Source organism: Stigmatopora nigra, chromosome 2 (genome assembly GCF_051989575.1).
Source record: "Stigmatopora nigra isolate UIUO_SnigA chromosome 2, RoL_Snig_1.1, whole genome shotgun sequence".
Classification (NCBI taxonomy): Eukaryota; Metazoa; Chordata; class Actinopteri; order Syngnathiformes; family Syngnathidae; genus Stigmatopora; species Stigmatopora nigra.
The window spans coordinates 6,138,533-6,159,338 of record NC_135509.1 but is presented as its reverse complement, the minus strand read 5'-3'; the positions used below and the strand labels follow the sequence as shown (position 1 = coordinate 6,159,338).

General features: G+C 36.7%; 1 protein-coding gene across 4 annotated transcripts in view; it reads left to right on the top strand.

Moving 5' to 3' along the window:
* Nucleotides 1–913: 913 nt before the first annotated feature.
* Nucleotides 914–20,806, top strand: part of lama2 (laminin, alpha 2) — a 99,230-nt gene continuing 79,337 nt past the window's right edge. For 3 of the 4 annotated variants that reach the window (XM_077709208.1, XM_077709200.1, XM_077709192.1), the window contains exons 1-4: nt 914–1,121; nt 1,317–1,484; nt 19,793–19,963; nt 20,111–20,223. In XM_077709208.1, coding sequence (XP_077565334.1) covers nt 1,418–1,484; nt 19,793–19,963; nt 20,111–20,223 — 351 coding nt within the window. In that variant the 5' untranslated portion in view covers nt 914–1,121; nt 1,317–1,417. Of the gene's footprint in view, nt 1,122–1,305; nt 1,485–19,792; nt 19,964–20,110; nt 20,224–20,806 lie in introns of those variants that run through there. The other variant, XM_077709182.1, reaches the window with a different exon arrangement.

Here is a 20,806-nt window from a genome sequence, read left to right as displayed (position 1 = left end):
GCCAGATAAAACTGTTGTTCTTTTTTTTTTTTTATATACATTTTAGGTCATCTGTCAGCCCTTCAACAAAAAGTCATACTTTTAATGTGCACCATTTATGGGACTTCCAGCTTACAGTAAATCCATAATTACTGTAAATTAATATAGTGTGGTTATTATAGTAGTTAACCCAATATATATTGTGACCCATGAGGCGAGTATAGTCCTCTTTTGGATGTTGTAGGGACAAATAAACATCTTAAATAAGCCCAATTATGAATCTTTTTGGAATTTTATAAGAAATAGTAGTAGAAAACCTTGGCCTGAGATTCGAACACAGGACAAGAGAGGCATTTAAGTGCGTCTTTAGTGTCCAAAATGCAAGAAATAAAAAAATGCCCTTTAAAAAAAACACGTTTCGTCATTAAACCTGTTTTTATGAAGCCATTTGCTGTGTGTGTTTATTTGTGTGCAGATCCACTAATGTCATTCTTCCAGAGACACATTTCCATCACACAACAGTCATTCAGCGGAAGAACACTTTAAACTGAGAGCAGCAATTGAGCACGCCTCAGAATTCACAGCATAATAAGCTATTTTCATTACACCAGCACAAGGATCCAATCCAGTCTGTACTTTATTTGATTAATAAGTACTATTCACATACATGGCTCTGCATTGTTCAGTCATATTTAAACACAATTACAGCAGATCAAATATGGTGCATGCCTATTGCTTTTTCACTGCTTGGTGCAAAAGTTGAATTTATTTCTGTTTTAATTTTTTTTCCTGGTCATGATAAATCTACCCATTACTTGATAATCATTGAGAATATATAGAAGGTATTTTATTTAGTTTTTTTAATGAAATAAAGAAATCCTGCACAGCCATACAAACATTTCTGCATCACATGACCAGCCGGATTTGAGTTTCACAGCTGCATCTATACGGGCGGATGTTGAGAAAGAGTCGTGTTGGTGACAATTTAGCAGAATACACAATTGGGAACAATGTTTTTTTTTTAACAAATCTAAGGGTGAAAATGAAAAAATCAACAGGTTAAATTGGCTAAAAAAGGTGATCGTACTGAGATTCAACTGCAAGGAGCTCCTCGCCGTGAGATAAACATCAGATCTCTAATGGTAACTACAGTTTTGCATTTTGTGTGACCCCGATCGCCATTATGGTCTCATCGTGTGATCTTTAACACTTCGTAAGCATGTGGTGAGTGTTGAAGAGCAGCAGGAGGAGCCCTAAATCAGTCGTCTACAATGACCAAAAGTTGTGGCTTCTTGATGGGACAACGTTTCCACGTGTTTTTTTCAGTTTCCCATTAGATCGGGAGAGGAAGGAGGAGAGACAAGGGAAGAGGAGGAGAAGAACAAAGTTAGCTTCAACTTCAGATCGCCGTGTTGCCAAAGTCTCAAACGGGACAAACATGAAGCGGCTTGGGCTGGTGGTCCTTGTTGCGTTGCTATGGGAATATGGACACACGCAGCAAAGAGGTGAGCGTTTGTGGGTCTGTCGCTCATCTTGTCTGTCTGTCTTTCCAAAATAACGCGGTTCTCTTAGTCCGTCTCTCCTAACGAGGGGAGTCCATTTATGATCACGTCAGACGAGCAGCCAAATGGCCTTTATTATTATTTTTAATAAAAAAAATTGTCAATTGCAAAAAAAATCTGCATAGAATAGAAGTTTCTCTGCTCTAGTTTATTTAATTTTGTATGTATTTGCTATGTGTCCTCATCAAAATGCTTTTTACATCTCTCAGTGAAAGTAAAACAATAACAACAATAACAAAAACAACACGATATAAATATATGAAGGGCCCGGCAGGTGAGTGGTTAGCGCGTCGGCCTCACAGGTATGGGATCCTGGGTTCTACCCCTTTTCTTTCCTCCTGTGTTGAGTATGCATGTTCTCCCTGGGCTTGTGTGGGTTTTCTCTGGGTATTCTGGTTTCCTCCAACATTTCAAATCAAGGTAGGCTGGTTGAAGACACTAAATAGTTCTCCATCAATGTTTCTGGGTATTCAGAGAAACGATGATTTGAATTTTGATGATCATAAGGCAATGATGAGTATTTTTGTCTTTTATTGTAATCTTAATAATATTAATATTTCATTCTGATTAATCTACTTGAGAGCAAAACATCTAGAGTTACTGTGTAAATGGATCTGTGTTCCTTTTAGTACCATTAGCAATGGTAATGCCAATTTAATTTCAAAGCAAATACTAATATGTTTATCAGTTTACGGTAATGCAAATTCAACTCAGGTGGGCTGAATGTCTTTTAGCTCCCAAAAGACAACATTATGCATCTGATGTGGATGTGTTGTTGTTCTTTTTCTTCCATCCATGCCATTGGAGAAATCAATATGGATCCATCTCAATGTTATGGTTCTAAAACATGTTAATCCCTGCCGCTTTTGTTAATGTGAAGGCAGCCAAGCTTAGTTGGATGGGTTTGATAGAAAGTACCATTGGGAAATTTGTCAAAACTTCGACAGCCAAACTTTTTGCAAGCTATTTTTTTTTGCTTAAAAATAACAGTGAAAGGTAAAATAAGGAGAGGGAGTGAAAGAATGACCCGCCAAATTAAGAGAATGGACGATCTTTGAAAATGAATGAATCAATCAAACCAAGTCAATGCTAAATCACATTCTCAACTGCAAGAAAAATCTGTTATTTGTGCTTAAGTTAGAAAGATTTTTGAGAATGAACTATTAGCCAGTCATTTGGAGAAGTTTTAAATGGGTTACAAGTTTGTGTCTAGTTTAAAAAAATAAATTTAGTCATTCGGTGGCCCGGCGGATGATTGATTTGTACATCGGCCTCACAGTTCTGGGTTCCTGGTTTGAATCCAAAGTCAATCATCCTGTGTGTAGTTTGGATGTTCCCCTGGGTCTGTGTGGGTTTTCTCCCAGTACTCTGGTTTCTCCCCACACTCCCATAACATGCATGGTAGGCTGGTAGAACACCATAAATGTCCCATAGGCACGAGTGTTTGAGTTTGATTTATTTAATAAAGGGACAGTGCATACTGATGAACATATACATATTAATCTCAATCAACATATATATGTAAATATGTAAGAATATAGCCACAGGCTACTGCTCAATTCCCAAAGGCCCCTGGTATAGATGTCTTCAAAGTCTCAAGGTCAATGTAGTAGGCATTTTTTTTTCAGTTTCTTATTTCTTACTTAGATATTCAAGTTAACAAAATGATTCTCCCCTCTCTGGTCAACCGCATCTTATAGAGTGCAGATCTGCCAAGGCCTGAACTATTAACATTAACGAAAAAACATTCCAAATTGTGTCTCAAATAACTAACACTATTCTATGGTCTGTCTGTATAGTGTATAGATATTGATTCAAATATTCAGGAGGAGTTTCAACCTCTGAATCGTAACACCAGAATGACGAATCATGAAGAATGACATTGTGCCAAAGACATACTGTAGTCATTGGAGAGTTACTAACAGGTGTGTGCATGTATGATGTCTGTGAGAATGTGGATTAGCACTCCTATTGGTTCCAAAATTAACGCGTTAATTTCAATAAATGCAGTATGCTCACTGTCAAGGTAGGAGAGCCAAGATAAATACAGCAAAAGTATTACATTTCAGTGATTTTGATAGTCAATGTCACTTGGTTAAAAGTGCGTCTTACGATTTCAGTAAGTTGTAAAAAAAAGTTGGTAGAGTGTTTTATTTTACACATTCTTCTATAGGCCATTTGACGTTTCAGTGGTTCTTTTGCCTGACTTCGATGCAGGCAGTTAGATTCCCACTTGGTGTGATTGTTACTGTGAAGGGTTGTCTACCTTTATGTCCTACAACTGTGTAACAACCAGTTTGCAGCCTGCCTTTATGCAGAAATGACTGGGACAGGCTCTCACCCTCCCTGACAAAAATAAGTGGTGCAGGAAATGAATGCATGTATATATTAGCGGTTATCTCAAACAATGCTGGTTGTGTTATTTGTTTACAGAATACAAACTGGTTAAAATGTACCATTGTTTGTGTGTATGCTACAGTAACATGTAAATATTTGATTTGGCTTTTTCCCATTGGGCCTGCTGCGCTGGTTGCCTTCAAAAACAGCATGTCCTCTGCAGAACCAAATTGAGGTCTTTTTGTTTCTTTTCTTTTTATATTATACATGTGCACACCCCTCTGCAGTTGGTTTGTTGTCAGAGTTGCACAGATAATGCTAAGGAGAAAATCAATAGTTAATTCTTCAAGGGACACACAATAGCCGCTCTGCCCACCTCCACTCTGTCTGCCTAGGAAGAAATAGAACATGGGTTGATGAATTAGTAATTTGGGTGTCATGTTTACTACAAAATAGGACATTTATCTGTACATTTGGAAGAGAGACTATTAGAAAATAATAACAGTGGGCATCAAAATTGGCAGATTTTGCACACATTTTAAGTAATAAAAAAAAGCAGAGGATCAAAAACAAAAACAGCTACAAGTAATTCTAAATAAGACAAAACATGCATCAATCTGAGACTAGCGATTAGAAAAAGGGCATGAGATAACAAAATGGCCATAGTGACTTGCAAGGCAATAATTCAGTACCTTTCTCTGGTTTGCCTGCATCTAAATACCATGAGATGGGACATAGGTCCAATGCAAGTGACTCCACTCACTGCCTCACGCACATGAGCTCTACAATATAGGGAGGAAAAAAAGAAAGAATAGCAGAATAGAAGAAAATAAAGGAAGGGAAAAAGTCACAATTGACTCATTAGATGAGCCAATGCTATATGCGGTGTATGTCATTCTTGACTTTTCCACTTTCTACAATGTATCTATCTTCCTTTCTCCATCTTGTTGTTGTTATTTTATAGGTTGAGGTGTGTCAAAAGAAGAGGAAATAGTATTGGCATCGACATTACAGTTCTGCGTATTAAGCTTTTTTTCCCCTTACAATTCAACCTCTTGCTACTCTTTGTACAGAGAACCTCTTTTTAATGGTGCCTTCCAAGTCTTGCTACTAGTAAAGAACAGAAAATGTTTCAATCTAATCTTTTTTAGGTTGGTTTTGTGCATACCCTTCTGTTTATATTTATTTATTAATCAACATTTTTATCGTTCCAAATGTTTACTTAATTTCACTTCACAGCTTAAAGGACGAATTGAGTAAAAGATGGCTTCTGGTTCTTATCCTTAAGGGATTGGATTGTTTCACCTCTTGACTAGTGACACTGATGGCTTGACATAGAAGTACGCTTACTGACCCTTGGCCACTAACTAACGCACAGATGCAGGCCTGCAGCTGCAAAGAGTTTAAGACCCCCTGTGCCTTTTTTTTCCCTTTGCAACCCCCGCCTATCTGATCTGTCTACAGGCTTATATTTTCCCAAGGAGCTTCCTGGGGTAACACATGTTGTCAATAATGACCCCCCTCCCTACCAAATGCACGTGCAAATGCACACCCCCACACAGACACTTTCTCCTCATCCACTGCTGACAATTTCACATTTTTATCTTGCCTATTTCTTTTTTTTTGTCATTTGTACCTCTCTATCCATTCAGTTTTTGGTATCGGGATCCCCATTGTTAGTGCATCCTTGTAGTGACAAATAGCATGTAGTTTGGGAAATTCAAATAGACTATAACTTTAGTAAAAGAAAAACATCAAACAGGTTTCACTGATGGATTTGGATACCATTTTCACATGTCCACCTTGAAAAGCTTTCTGCACTTTTGTGATGTACTATTTCATCATTTTAGTCTTCTTGACGAGCCACTCTTCCCTCTAGTAGACTACTCATCTCTTTTTCCACCTTCTCAGTGGCTTTGCTTTAATCTTAGAGTTAGAATATGGCTCACCAGCTCTCCAGCCATTGCATAGATCTAAGTTTGGACTCACTTTGTTTGTCGCTTAGCATCTTCACTTTTAGTTAGTGGAGATTCTGCTGGTTTGTTTTAATTCAGAAATGTTCACAGCTAATGTGAGGATATCTGGGTAGTTCAAAGATGGGCACTGATTTCCATAATGGTTTCTTTTTCCTGGATTTGTAATAGTCATTTTGGGTTATAGATTTTTTAAATCTTGATTAAGACTTTGTTGTTTTCTGTCAAGCTGTTTTGAAAGAATTGGAGGATATTAGGCCATTTAATCATTCAAAAGATGTGTTTTTTTTTAAATGCCTTCTCAGAATCTTCCATGTATATTTACTTTCCCCCAAATATGATGGGAATACACTTTTTACAGTATATTCTCTGAATTTGTCATTTTGAAATATGGCTGCTTGTTTTTTTTTGAAAATGTGCATGAATTCTTAGCAGCTGGTTGTAGTCGTTGCTAGAATATACTGGCACTCTCCCACACATACTTGTTCAACACATGGTCACAGCATGCTTTTCTGTGTTTTGTTATCACGGAAAGAGATTTCCAGAAAATGCCTTGGAAGATTTGTTGTTGCATCTGTTGGATTGCTGTGTCTTTCTGTGTTTTTTTTTTTTTTTTTTTTGGTCAAGACCTTCAATATTAGGTTGATCTTTAACCCCTCGCACTCAAGAACTTTAACCCCATGGATACACATCTAATGTTATCATAGGTTTTACCTGCTGTGTGGTCTTAGTTTAAATGTCCATTTTTTCCCAAGACTCACTCAGTCAATGAAATGCATGCAGTCATAAAACTGAATCTAGTGGGAGGAATCAACTTATCAAAGAATTCAGATATCTATCTTGTGCTCGCACATCTTTATGCAGGGCACACAAAACTTTGCGGTTCAGCTTCTCAGTAGAAACGAATGCACCCCCCACTCATATACACACACACACACAGGGAGAGACAGCAAACAGAAAAGCCATTATTTTCTTGCTGAATGTTTGTGTGATTCTGCTGATAAAGCATCAGAAAGAATAAGAGTCTAGAATGGGGTGTGTTTGTGTGTGAGCGTATATATATATATACAAACAACCAAGCTATAGAAAATTACTGCCATAATGGCTGCAAAGGTGGCAGAGAAGCGTTTCTGTATATGTTTAGATTTTTCATTATTTCTGTGGCTTTTCTTACTGATATTGTGTGTATATAAATGAAATACAGAGAGAAGGTGAAGTCTGTATTTTGCAATCCACATTAGGTTTTCTATTTCCATTATTGTGCTCCATGGCAAAGCCACAGAGAGGCTAATGCAGAGCAAATGCTCATATTTGACAAAAGATTAAAAAATGGGACAATCTGTGCATGTGGCCGTGCATGGTTTTGTTGTATGTTTGTGACATTCACGGCTACACTACTACAGTAATAGACTGACTGCACCTGGGAATAAAGGTGATGGACTGTGATTGTGCAAGGTTGAGGGATATTCCACAATGTCACATTATTGTTGAGAGCACAATGTGTATTTGACTGGATAGTAATGTATCTCTTTATTAATTGTTATCTGGATAGTTGACCTTAAAAGAAAAGCCCCTGGGCCAATGATGACCAATATATATATTATCACACTTCTATGGGAAAAAGGCTAGTAACAGCAGTTTCAGACAGGGTTTAGTATTAATGGGTTATTTGTATATTTAACTTCTTGCTGATCTTATTTGGAACAGCATTGATCTTGGCCCAAATAATGGTGGGTGGTCTCTCAGGATATATATATTCTTTTTAGGAATCTACTGCTCTGGTTGAGCAAATCAACAAGCTCAGGGTGCTGCTTATTTTCTCTATTCATGTTATAATGTATTTTTTAGAAGACATTAAGCCTCAAGAAAACAAAAAGAAGAAAATTCTAGTGTTTTTGTTGCTATGCAAAATCTATGAATATCAAGTAGACTCTCATTGGCATTGTCTTCAGAAGTTAAGTGTAAATCTTGGTTGTCGACTGATGAAGTATTCTTTGGGAGGTCTCCGAATAGATTTTTAATGGGTCCACCATCCGGCCTCTCAGAAGGGGAAAGTAGTGCACCAGCAACACTGTGTATATTGGGGAAGAGGTACTGCTAAAGGGAAAGTCGTGATCTGAATACTTTGAAGACCTTCTCAACTCAAAAATGCCTTGGGATTCTTCTGGATGAAATGACTGGGCAAAGGGAAGTTTGGGCTTCTCTGCTTAAACTGCTGCACCCATCATCCGACCTTGAATAAATGGGAGAAATGGATGGATGGACTCCAAACTCGACCTAGATTATTTTCCCCACAGGGTCCTGTAGATGGCTGGTGAAGGACTTGCTTTCACTGTTGCCTGTGCAACATTTCTGTACACTGCAAAAATAAAATGCTTGGAACACTGGCAACACCATTAAACACATTAGTATTAGGATTTAGCAGCTTGTACTGGGACTAACAATGACAAAATACAGTAGCTGTTAAAATGTCAACTCACCAGTTCTTCTTGGTGATTACTCTTCATATGGGTTTACAATTTAACATCATTAGCACTGCCTGTATACTAACCCTACCCTGTCTTGCACTATCCAATCTTGGTCTTTTCATATTAGTTAGTTTGGTTATCTTTTCCTCACAGCGAAAAGGTTGCTTGATATTTTTTTTTTGTCTATTTGCATTAGTTTATCACATGATGTTAAACCAAATGTATTTGTGCAGTCCTTAGTATATGTTGTGTTTTTATTGACACATCTAAACAGACAATTTAACAAAGTTGCTGTACACAAGCCATCCTGTTTGGAACCATCAGACATTAATGATCCAAGAACAAATTTTGAAAAAAAGCTCTGTCTTATGTAGGTTTGTGGAAGCTTTAGTGAGATGACCGGGCAAATAACATCTTGCCCTCTGGGAAATATCTTGGGTGGGGTACTCAGGGCTTCAAATTAAGTTCTTCGCACACAGGTATTAAAACAGTGCTGCTGTGACCTTAATGTCAGCATAATCCCTGTACGATAACTTTTCGCTCTTGTGGTTGAGAGGTTTGTTAAAATTGTGGTGGAACCCACTTTTAGACGGGAAAGACTTATTAACCTCGATGGTAATTTTCCCACAGTGGACTCGGTCTTCTATCACCAATACAGGATCTTGGCCAAAGATGAATATGGCTTTGAAAGGAAATACATACCAGGACCTTGCATAAGCTAATAAAATACTGTCATGGAGAAAGTGCGTGATAATCATAACTGGAGGCAGTTCATGAAAATATTAGTGTGTTCTCTGGCCAGTGTATTTTGTCTAAAGTAATGTGCTTTAATGCAAATATTTCATCACTATTTCACAGTAGACATGTCTAGGCTGTGTGTTATCATAACTGTTCATCGTAAAAGCAATAATACTAGTGTATTCTGAGCTTTGCTGTACTATTATACACTATATTTATATGGAAGGCATCTCTCATATTGCGGACATCTTCCGCGGATTGAAGTTGTTTTTGAATGGCTTCACAATACAAACTGTGTTGTAATCTGGGATCGAGATTTCATCTACTTGCTTTGGCAGTGCTGAAGTGCCAACCCCCCAGTAGTCTCCCCCTGTTTATTGGTGTGTGCGCATGTGTGTTCATGTTTCCTCGCTGAGACAGCAAGTCTTTTAGCCGTATCCAGCTCTTGGTCCAAGCTGGTGAGGCATGGAGAAATCAGTGTTTCAGTAATGAGCAAAACGAGGGTCCCTTCTTTAGTTTGACTATTACTTTTGTGGAGAATTGATTCAATCGTTGCTTCAGACTTCCTTTAGGCTTCTTCTCTGTTTTCCATAATTCTCTTACTATACTGGAGGTATATAAATTGTTATAGGTTTTAAAGATGTAGTTTTGTGTGTCAATTTTTATTTAGACTTGGAAGGCATGTAATGATCCTTCACTGGCAGTCCGTCCATCCTTGTTCAAATAGATTCAATAGCAGTGAATAAGTTAAATTTGTCATCTCACTTTATATGGTTTAATCTCAGATTATGTTTCCTATGTAACATCTTTCTGATCTTGTCTGTTAAGTCTTTTGCTTGGCTTCCATCACCATTCTTTTTCTTTCTCTTGACTCTATATTTTTCCTTTTTTCCCCCTCTTTCTCTTGCCCATAGGGCCTCATTCATAACCTGTACCCATTACCTACCAAGCTATTAGACTTTGCTAACAGTGAGATCCATTGGGTGAAAATCAATGTCTATCCAGGGAGCAGTTTGTCCATAGTGCCACTGTAATGAATGCTATGAGCTTCGCTACACGAGTGCACGGAAACACACTCTTCCGTGTACATGAACATACGCACACCGATAGACACACAATCTGCAACAGTTGTAGCGGATATTATTGTCAAAACTTTAGTGGATGCATACCCTATGTCTTTGTTTTTCCTTTGTAGAACACCTATGGGAACATGGTGTGTAATTATTATTTTTCAACTTCATGTTGGTAAAAAAATCAAATAAGTCTTCACAAAGAGGTTCAATAGAGAAAGACTTCCTTGCTTCCTTGGTGTGATCAATCGCTTGAACATTTGATCTGCCAGAGCAGTAAGCGCGGGCTTCAAACCATCTATTAGCAGAGGTGTACTCATCAGTGGTGGCCAAGATCAGTGAGTCAGCATCCTGTGGTTCAGCTCTCTCCTGATCAATAGTCATCTTTTAATACTGGGAGAGAGCCTTGCATTAAAAGCATTGACCACAGAAATCACTTGAACTGATTGTTGTGTGTAATAGTCTTCTCTTAAATGTGTCACGGTAATGGTGAGTACATTTGGAATAAGGAGAGTACCAGCTCTGCTATAGCCACAGCAACTATAATCCAGTATAGTCTCCTTCTTTCAAAGAGTCATTAAATCTTCTTAATTTATCTTGATTGTTTTGCCTCATAAATCAATCGGAAAGTCTGTTATTGTGAAAATAGCCACATATTGTATTTTCTGACTGTTAGTATGAGCTGAAGGGTTGTTACACCCTGAACTGTTTGTCAGCCAATTGCAGGACATAAGGAGACAAACCACCATTCATGAACACATTCACAACTAGGGACAGTTTAGAATGATTAGTCAGCCCGGAGAAACCCACAGAGGAACAAGAAGAACATGGAAACTCCACATGGGAAGGGTGGAACTTGGATCAAATGCAATGCAGTGTTTTCAGAATTTAAAAAGAATCAATTCAAATGTAGTATTACTGAAATCCTTGCATATTCCCTGCCTAATTTTAGCTGATTTATGGCTAATAGCTGTGACTGTTTCCTCAAGGAAGACCCTTGTTCCCAAATTCATTTTAATTAAACTGGGGTTTTATTAAGATTCCTTTAATTTGGTCACTTTCAGAAAGAGGAAGGCAGGGAAATACTCCATCGACCAAATTCAACAGTGTTGGATTTCATGTGAATATGTTTCTATGAGACCGGATGTAAATAACTTGTTTTTGAGGAGTACATGGACATCTGTCTTTTTTATTCATTCTGGCCTGCAATGATTGTATCTCATGTACAAATTGTTGGCTGACATCTGTTAACAGGCAGCAAGATGCTTAAGTTATTTCTGTGCTTGTCCAGTTGCAGCCGGAAAAGTGCTAACATAGACTTATTGCCGTACAAGCTTCGATAAGTATATGTGAGTGTGTTTCTTTCTGGTGTGAGGTTTGTGTGCAGTTGCAGTCAATATCCCCTTCAATTACTCAGTGTTCCCCATGTAAATACTTTACATATTGTCCCCTATGGACTTAATTTTTGATTCAATGGTGCACTTGACTAAAGATTTGCCATCTCAGGCTTAGTTCATTTTAGGAAAGGTAGATTGGACTGCAATGTATAAATCAAAAAGAGATTATTTTCAAGATAGAAATGAGAGTAAAATAAGAAAACTAAAACTAAAATGAGATCTGAAAAGATGAAATGACCATTATTAACATTGTCCCTGTTTGTTCAGTTCCATTTCCTCGGTAACTCCTTTTTCGCTGAAATTCATGCACGTCCATCTGGATTTCCAATTACCCACCATCCCTAGTGACCCCACTGGCCACATCTTGAAAATGATGTTATTTCCTGACCTGTCAAATACTAAATTCACCCAATTTGTATGACCATGTACACACTAACCGATCTACAAAAACAGAAATGCAACCCTGTCATTGTAAAGGCAAAAGCCATCCTAGAGCCACTTACCTCCTGTGAACATCTTTTAGAAATGAACACTTATCAACCAACACTTTCGACATGGTGGTTTTTTTTTATACGCTGAAAACTTGACAGGTCCCAGCTGTTAGATGAATACCAGTAGATCTTATGGCCCAATTTGCTACTTTAAAATTCCAATAACCATTCAAAACATTTGTGACATTTCACTGCGTAGACCTCAAGCTGGGATTTTCATCATATAATTAACATATGCAAACAATGCCCCTCAATGCGACTTTGTTGTGGTAACAGATATGTTATGAGCTCCAAGTACCCTTGCATAGAAAGGTGAATATACATTTATAGTATGAGAGACATGAGTTTTTCCACATACATGCACCTTTCACCCCATAAGTGGACAGTGACTGTTTTACTAAGGAAGACTCTTCACTCAATGTTGAAGTATTTAGCATTATTAAGGACTGTGATTGCTCGGGTAAAAACAAATGATAGAAAGGGATATTGCCATTCTTGATTATGGTTTGTCCATATTGGGTTATATTGGTTATAGCTATGAGAAGATTAGATTCTTCACCCATAACAAATCTTAGCTGGGGGCAGAGATTAAGTTGCTATCCTGTAAATCTGCTCAATGGCATGTTTTCATTACCAAGCCCAACATGTTCCCCATATCCTCCAGACAGTGTAAATGTGTGTGTTTATTTGTGTTCATATACTGGTTTGTGTGTGTGTGCAGCCTTGGATGATGCCTCTGGTGAGTGCATTGCAAGGCTAGTCTAGATGAATGACTTAAATCATACGTGTATTTCAGAGGTGCTTGGAGATGATTTAACAATGTCCTCATCACTGCCTCATCAGGTACGACGTTGTGTGTGTGTGTGTGTGTGTGTGTGTGTGTGTTTGTGAATGTTGTGCAAGAGGGGGACCGGTCGTAACTTGGCTTGATAGATTTAGTACATGCTGTCCTGAACTGGCTTAAATCACTCCAACCACTTATCCAGGAGTAATTGCACATACAGATTCTTTCTCTGCTCATTCATTTCTTTCTTTTTTTTAAAGATCAGAGTGGACTTTTTTCATTACACGTTCACTTGGTACCTTTTTAATGCTAGATGAATTGGGGTGTTTGATTGACTGGCTGTCCATGTTATAATTTTCCACTTTTTGATGTCTCTGCCGGACAAATGTGGCTTTAGGGTGAGCCTTCTTGTCTGAAACATGAATTTAATTGTTGAAAAAACTACAAGGAATCAAATTGCTATAACAATCACCCTTCACCACCACCATGCATGACTTTCTGTGAAAGGGGAGGGGGTCTTAACTGTCTATAAATCGGTGGTTTTCCTGTTTAGTCTGACTTTATGACCGTCTGGAAGAGGTCATAATTTGCGAGAATCCGTCCCCCCACAAACATACAAGATGAGAACGGATTTGCAGGCTGAAGAAGAGACTGACAAACATATGTTTATTCTCATTCATGAAATTATATAAATGGAATTTCATCATCTTTCATCATCTTTAATATTCTTTTATGGTGTCCATGCAGTGAATCACTCCTGATATAAAAAAAAAAACTATGCAGAATTGTTTTTAGCTTGTCAGTCATTTAAACTTGTCTCCCTCTCAGTTCTGAAGTTCCAATCTGAGTTTTGTTGTTGTTGCATTTTTGCTTATTCCCCTCTGTGCTTCCATTTCATTCTATGTGTGGGGAGAATGACCTTGTATGCCTTTAGAGAAGGATATTGGCGATGACATTCTTTAAACTGATTGCATTATAGCTTTGATCTTACTCACTAACTTTAGTCTATACTAGTGATCTACCTAATCGATACACAGTATTGGCACCCAACTATTTTTAAACTATCGGGCAGTATCGGATTGTGTCACAAGATCTGAACCAATCCAGTACTAGTGTCTCTTTTGAGTATTTTCGAGCTTTTCGACTGCGGCATATCCACCGCTAGCCAAAAATATCTGCTAAGTGGAACAATTTCTCTTTAGAAAATAATAATGGTAACAAAGAATCGTGTTAACAGAGCATTTATTGAAGAGGTAGCACCACCAGGGCTCACTTCAATACTAAAAATATCATTTTTCATCATTTTTTGGATGATTTTTTTATTGGATCAAGCATCAAGACATCCCTACTCTATACTCCTATGACAAGTAATGCTTATAGTTACAATGCTCACAGTTTGGCATGTGGATTAGGAAAAAATCACCCACAATCCATTTGAGGATGAATCAGATCAAGCTGTAAGCCTATAAAAATGGATTGACTGAAACTAAGAGGCATTTTTCTTTGTGCTTGTATATTTGATTCTAAGTAGTCATTCATCATTTGTTTTGTTCCTCCTTCTGTTTATATGTTGTTACTGTGGCAATCAGATAGATGATAGCCACATTTGGTCGAGGGGGAGGGGAAGAGATGCTGGGGTGGAAATCTAAGTCAGTCGAATGAAGTCTAATTGGAAAAAAAGAAGGACGTGGGTTGGGGAAACATCCTGACCTTTCTGATCCGCCCACATTCATTACCCCTGTCTTTCTCATGTGCTCCCTGCCTTTTTTTTTGTTTGTTTAATAAATAATTCATGACAGTATTTCAACGAAGGATGACTGTTTGCTCGAGGTTTTCATTTTCAAGCTAAATTTGAGCCTTGGACGGGATGCTGAGGCAGGAAGTCTGAGTGAGAGGAGGATGTTGACTTAGTTTTTATTTCTCCAAAGACCCCTGTAAGGAAGAAAGTATATTGACCACCAGATGTAGATTGAAAGACAGTGAAGAAAACACTAGATAAAATATATCATTCCTATTTCACAACAAAATAGCAAAATAGGAGTAAATTCTTAGTCCTAAAGCATATTTGCTGACAATGATGGTGAATAGCAGTAATGTCCATCCTTAAAGTGGATGGTGAGAATTCAAATCAAGCCTTATCCATTCCAATGTGTGATAAACTTGTCCATTGATTTTAAACCTAATGATGAGCAATATATTATGCAAGAATAAATTTTTTTCTCACGTCTTATTTTATGTTAGGATCTTACAGTATACATTGTGCTAAAAACTAGGGTACCAGTTTCATTCTTGGGATTAAGATGCTCATATTCTATCTACATTGACATTTATTGATCAATTCCAACTTCATCATTTTCAATTACTTCAGTTAAACTGCATTCTCTGTGAAACCGACCTCCCCCCCATTTTATTGCATGTAATTTCACAATCAGTGAATCTAAACACATCATATATTGTCTTACGTATTAAGGAACCAATTCCAAATAGTTCTTGCCCTACACCCACTGCAGTTGTTTTCAAAGTTTTTATCTCCTCAACTTGGTGAATCCCAGATTTTATCCCAAACTGAGCCACCGTGCGTTATTTTGACAGTGTGTTGCAATAAATAAACTCACACCGCTACTCTTGTTGCACTGAGATAGCTTGTGCTTGCCACCATGAAATATGGCAACAATAGTGCAACAAATTAAAGCAGTGACATTGGTCTTATTATTGTCCGGTGGAATTCTTAGCAGCATTTTTCATATATTGCAATATTATACATGTTCTTGGTAATGGATTTCCACCAGTTTAATTGAAAAATAGTGGGTGAAATGTCTTTTTTAATTGAGGCCTTTATCTTTTTTCTGCAGAGTGTCAGATCATGACACTAATCTGATTGTACCATATGTTCTAACACTGTATTTGTCCCTTATTATATCTAAAGAATAAAACATGAAAAGCTAGTTCTAAAAAAGTATATATATATATATATATATATATATATATAAAGGCAGGAATGATGCACAGTATTAATGAGTCCTGCTGTGTTTAGTTGGCTGCAGGGTTTTAACGAAGCATCTAGATGTTTTGTATTGCAAAAGCAGCTTGGAAGCTTCAGACACAATCTGATTTCATCATTTGTGTCACCATTATTTTTTCTCAGTCTAATTTATGTACATCTGCCAGATGGGGGCCCAATTTATATTCAAACAATTAACATATTTATTTTTTATCTCGTATATTTCTAAATTCTCTAAAGCATTTTAGATCTTCAGCGTGAACATAGAAGCTGTGATAGTACATTGTTGTCAAATTCAAAGTAAGATTTAACTTGTATTAAAGTAGCCTTATGTTTTTAGACTTCTAAGTAATTTACTCCACCTTTAAGTTGATACATTCAAGATTCCCAAACCCTAATTTACTAGAATATGAATCAAAGGCTCTGATAGTGCTTAATTTTAGTAAATCACGCCAATTATTATGATAACAAACCATAATTCAAATCCAGTTTAGCTATCTGCAATGAGTCCTGATAGGAGATGCCACAAATATCAGTTTTTTTTTAAAATTATTCCACCTTTTTTGGAAGGACTTTGGAATTCCATTGCTAAGGATGAGTAAAATCTAATAATCCATTCATTTCCTCTATGTAAAGCCATCATTTTCAACCAATTATAGACAATTAGACACACTTTGAGTAAGAATTACGCATGTCCCCATGGAAACAAGATTCAGTGGTTTCTTGGCAAACCACATAACTAAAAAGTTTTTCTTTTGGTGTCTGCTCTGGTGCACATCATTAACTCTGGTTAGATTCTCCAAAAAGATAAACTTTCACACATGCATTAGGAAATCATCAAATGCAATGTCTGTTATTTAGAATCTGGTATAGGGCTGGTAAAAGCACATTTTTGCCAAGCAGTAACGATGAAACAATTCTGATTCTTAAAGTGTTTAACATTCCTGACAAAACATTGAATGGGGAATTCTCATGGGGAAATTTTCATAATCATACCAAAAGTTGCATGGTTATAGAAATATTTGTTGTTTTAACCTTGACTGATAGAAGAAGTTCCTGCATCTCATGTAAATCTCCCCCCTTTTCAACCTTCAGATGTTGGTATTCATCTGGATATTCTTCCATCTGTTTTAGAACCAGTCCAAATGATTTGGACATTTGCATTCTGGCATTACTCCACTGAGTTATATCAAGGTTTGGAAATGCATGCAAGAAATCAGCTTATGATATGCAGAGATCAAGGAGCTCATGTTGTATGTTTGTGCATCTCTGCAATAGTTGTGTGCTTTACACATCTTTACTCTCATAAATTCATTTTGTGTTTTTAATTTCCTGAAAACAATAATCACACAAGTTTTCAGTTGATTTGATTTCTTATAGAATTGTCGTGTTCTTTGTGTTTATCTATCTTGAGGTGATTGTGTTTCCTTTAGGAAATTAATTTTCCTCAGTGGCTGTTTTACAGATAGCGTTTCAACCATTGAGTTACAAAACCTATAGTTGAATATCTGTTCACTTCTCAATATTTAAATTTTACTAAACTTTTCAGTAATGTTAAATAACATTTTCAAAGAGCACATTGTTTTTAAATGATCTACCAATTCAAATCTATTTCATATGAATGGATCTTAGTTCCTTGTCAATGTAAATTTACTCAAAACGCCCCTGCATTTGCTCTGTAGAAGTTTTCACCTGTAAGGTTATTCTTTCCCATAACATATGTAGATACATTCACACCCTCCATATACTGTACGTGTGAGTATAGAGGATTATAGTACTCTCATCCCTCATTCTTCTCCAGCCCTGACCCTTTTAAACAACTCTCTATCGTTCTCTGAGAATCCTTCCATCTATCTTGGCATCTTCATCAATCTTTTCATATTTTCCCCAGCCTGTAATGCTGAAGTGCTCAGGGTGGAGGGGGGAGAGATGGAAAGGGAGGTGTACAGAGAGATGATCCCGTCCTTTTCAACCTCCTTTTTATTCCATCATGCTTACATCTAGCCCCAAAACTCAACAATAACACATCCATCACACATTCACACAAACACACACACACACACACATAAGGAGTGAATACCCAGAATATGAAGACTCATCTCCTCTTGTGACAGAAAAAAACAAACACTGTTTCCTTGCACAGTGTAATAAAGAAACCTTGGGGACATTTTCAGTTTTAATGAAGATTGAGCTCCCTTACAAATGTCTTGTTTTAGTGACTATATTGATCAAGTGGTATAGCTCACTATTTTCTAGTTCAGAGTTTTACAACCTAATGGCGGTAAGATCTATATTTTATGCCACACCAAAAGAAAAAAAATGGGAGTAAAAGCGGTTACACGGTGTAATTAAGTAGCTCCTGCCATTTTGGGAAATGGCATTTGAATGTTCTTCCCCCCATTATAAACGGTTAGGTGATTACAGATTTGCATTATTTGCAGGAAATAGATCATTTCTAATGGTCTCTAATGGCATGCTGATGTGCCACCACCACTCAATGGTTAGGAATGACAGTTTTCTATGAAGTGTTACATTTATTTGCTTGTATTTTATTTTGAAATGGACACTAAGTAGCCCTTTGGCTAGATATCAGATGTTAAAATTAAGCTTTTGTGGCAGAATATGAAAACATTTGAACTCTCTATTAGCCACAAGCAAAAAGAAAACTGTCTTTAAGAAACTACTAGTAATGTGGAATAGTGTTTTTAGTGTAAAATTTTAGCCTGAAGGATTTGTAAGAAGTTATTTGGACAGTGTTCCATAATGATCCTTCATTATGATGTCTAAGGTTGAAACTGCTAATGATACATATTTTACAGATTAGACCTGAATTCCCACTAGTATTACAGAATTCTTTACACACATTTTAATTGTGCAGAGGGATAATAAAATGACACACACAGGGAGGTTTCTTTGGTTATTAAGGCTGGGTCCAAAGAATGGTTGGTAAAGAACCCCAAAGGCAAAACGTCATTGTGTGGACGGCATTCACTAGATCTGAAATCTAATCCCTATCTCTGATGTTTTCTCATCTTTTCTATTCAACTTGAAAAGGAACCAAAAAAAACAAAAAACGTTTCACCCATGATAGAAAAATAGAACAATTTCAACAGAAAGTATTCCAAAACAATACAAAAATATATAAATGTCCTCACTATTTCATTTATTTGATTGCCAAATGTTACCCTAAACTGAGCAAAAAACAGTGCAGTAAAAAAAAAAAAAAGATATATCTATATATAACAATAGAGACCCCCTGAATTAGGCCAAAGTGCCACTCAGGTCAATATTACCACTCTAGTGGTTCATCCTTGGTGTCCTGGAGCCTTCATATATATGAAATTTCAATTTTAAGGTCTGGCCATTTCCTAGTATTATTTAATATTTCCCACAAACAGTAGCGTTTAGGTTTCAGTGAACATTGGATTGCGAATGGTTTGTGTGTGAGAATAAGGATGTCTCAAATGTTCTTTACTGTGTGAGTATGTTATTAGAGATCATTTGGATGTCTCCAACGTTCTTCACAGTTCAACAGTGTTGACATCTGCTCCAACAGCTGTTCTCATCTGGACACACGCATAGATATGCACCACTTTTTTTTATGCCACTACTTGTTCACATGTTCCTCCTGTTTACGACTAAACTACATTTGTATGATTCTGTGTTGAGAATATTTCTGAACTTTAATTAGATTTATGCTTGTCAATGAATCAAATAAACAAATCACCCTCTTTCGAATAGCACTCATCTCAGTCAAGGTTGTTATAAGTTGGCACTTATGTTTATTCTCTACAGGCAAAAGCCTACTGACATTATGAAGTGGACATCCATACTAATATTTACAACATCTGAACTAATGTCGCTTACACACATATAGGACAAAATTACTACTATACAGTCAGTGGCTATTATGATGTGACATTTTATTGGTCTTTCCTTTGTCATTCTTTGTATTCAGTACAATTAAATCTCTCTTTTTTTTTTGTTCCCAGGGTTATTCCCGGCTGTTTTGAATCTGGCATCCATGGCTGATATTTCCACCAATGCTACGTGTGGTCAATCTGAACCACAGATGTTCTGTAAACTAGTAGAACATGTACCAGGTCGGCCTGTTAGAAACCCCCAATGTCGAATTTGTGATCAGAACAGTACGAAACCATTTGGTGAGTTGTACATTTATTCACTTACTCACATATGCACTTACTCATGGTAGTGCATAATTTTAGAATTAGTCGATCAATCACTATAGCTGTGTCTGGAATTGTCTAGATGTAATTATTGGAGGGTTTCTGCGATATTTCTTTTTGCAGAGCGTCACCCTATTGAATATGCTATTGATGGGACGAACCGTTGGTGGCAAAGTCCATCCATCAAGAATGGAATGGAATACCATTATGTGACTATTACACTGGACTTGAAACAGGTAGAATTCCATTTTCCATACACATTCATGATGCTCCATTGATACATATGTAGTTTGTATTTATGTATTTACACTCAGAAGGAGACTCAAATTATAATTTAATTAATCAGAGTCTTTGTAATGGATTAATTTTGACTAATACTGTTTTTTTTAAAATTGAAAATTAAAAAAGGAGAATAACAATTACCGAGGCAAAAGACTAAAAGACCTTAGTTTAACTGCTATTTTGCGATATGGAGGTGAGTTATAAAAAAAGGTGGAGAAAAAGAATAAAATGGTTATCTTTCTTCATGTAAGAGGCCTAAAACTCCAAGTAACCCTCGCAAAAATATGTATTTTAGGTAGTATAGCAATTTCATGTATGAAATCATGTATCAAATATAAAATATATATATATTTTTTTTATTAAGTAACCGTTTTTATCATTCCTATGAATAATTAGATTATAAAGATGATGGGATTTGAATATTTAAAATATTTAGTGTTAGGCATTCATACATTTAACCCCCATTTTCTGTTGTTTAACTGTTCCCACTTGTAAGTTATATTTAAAAATAATAATAATATAAAAGCAAGTTGACAC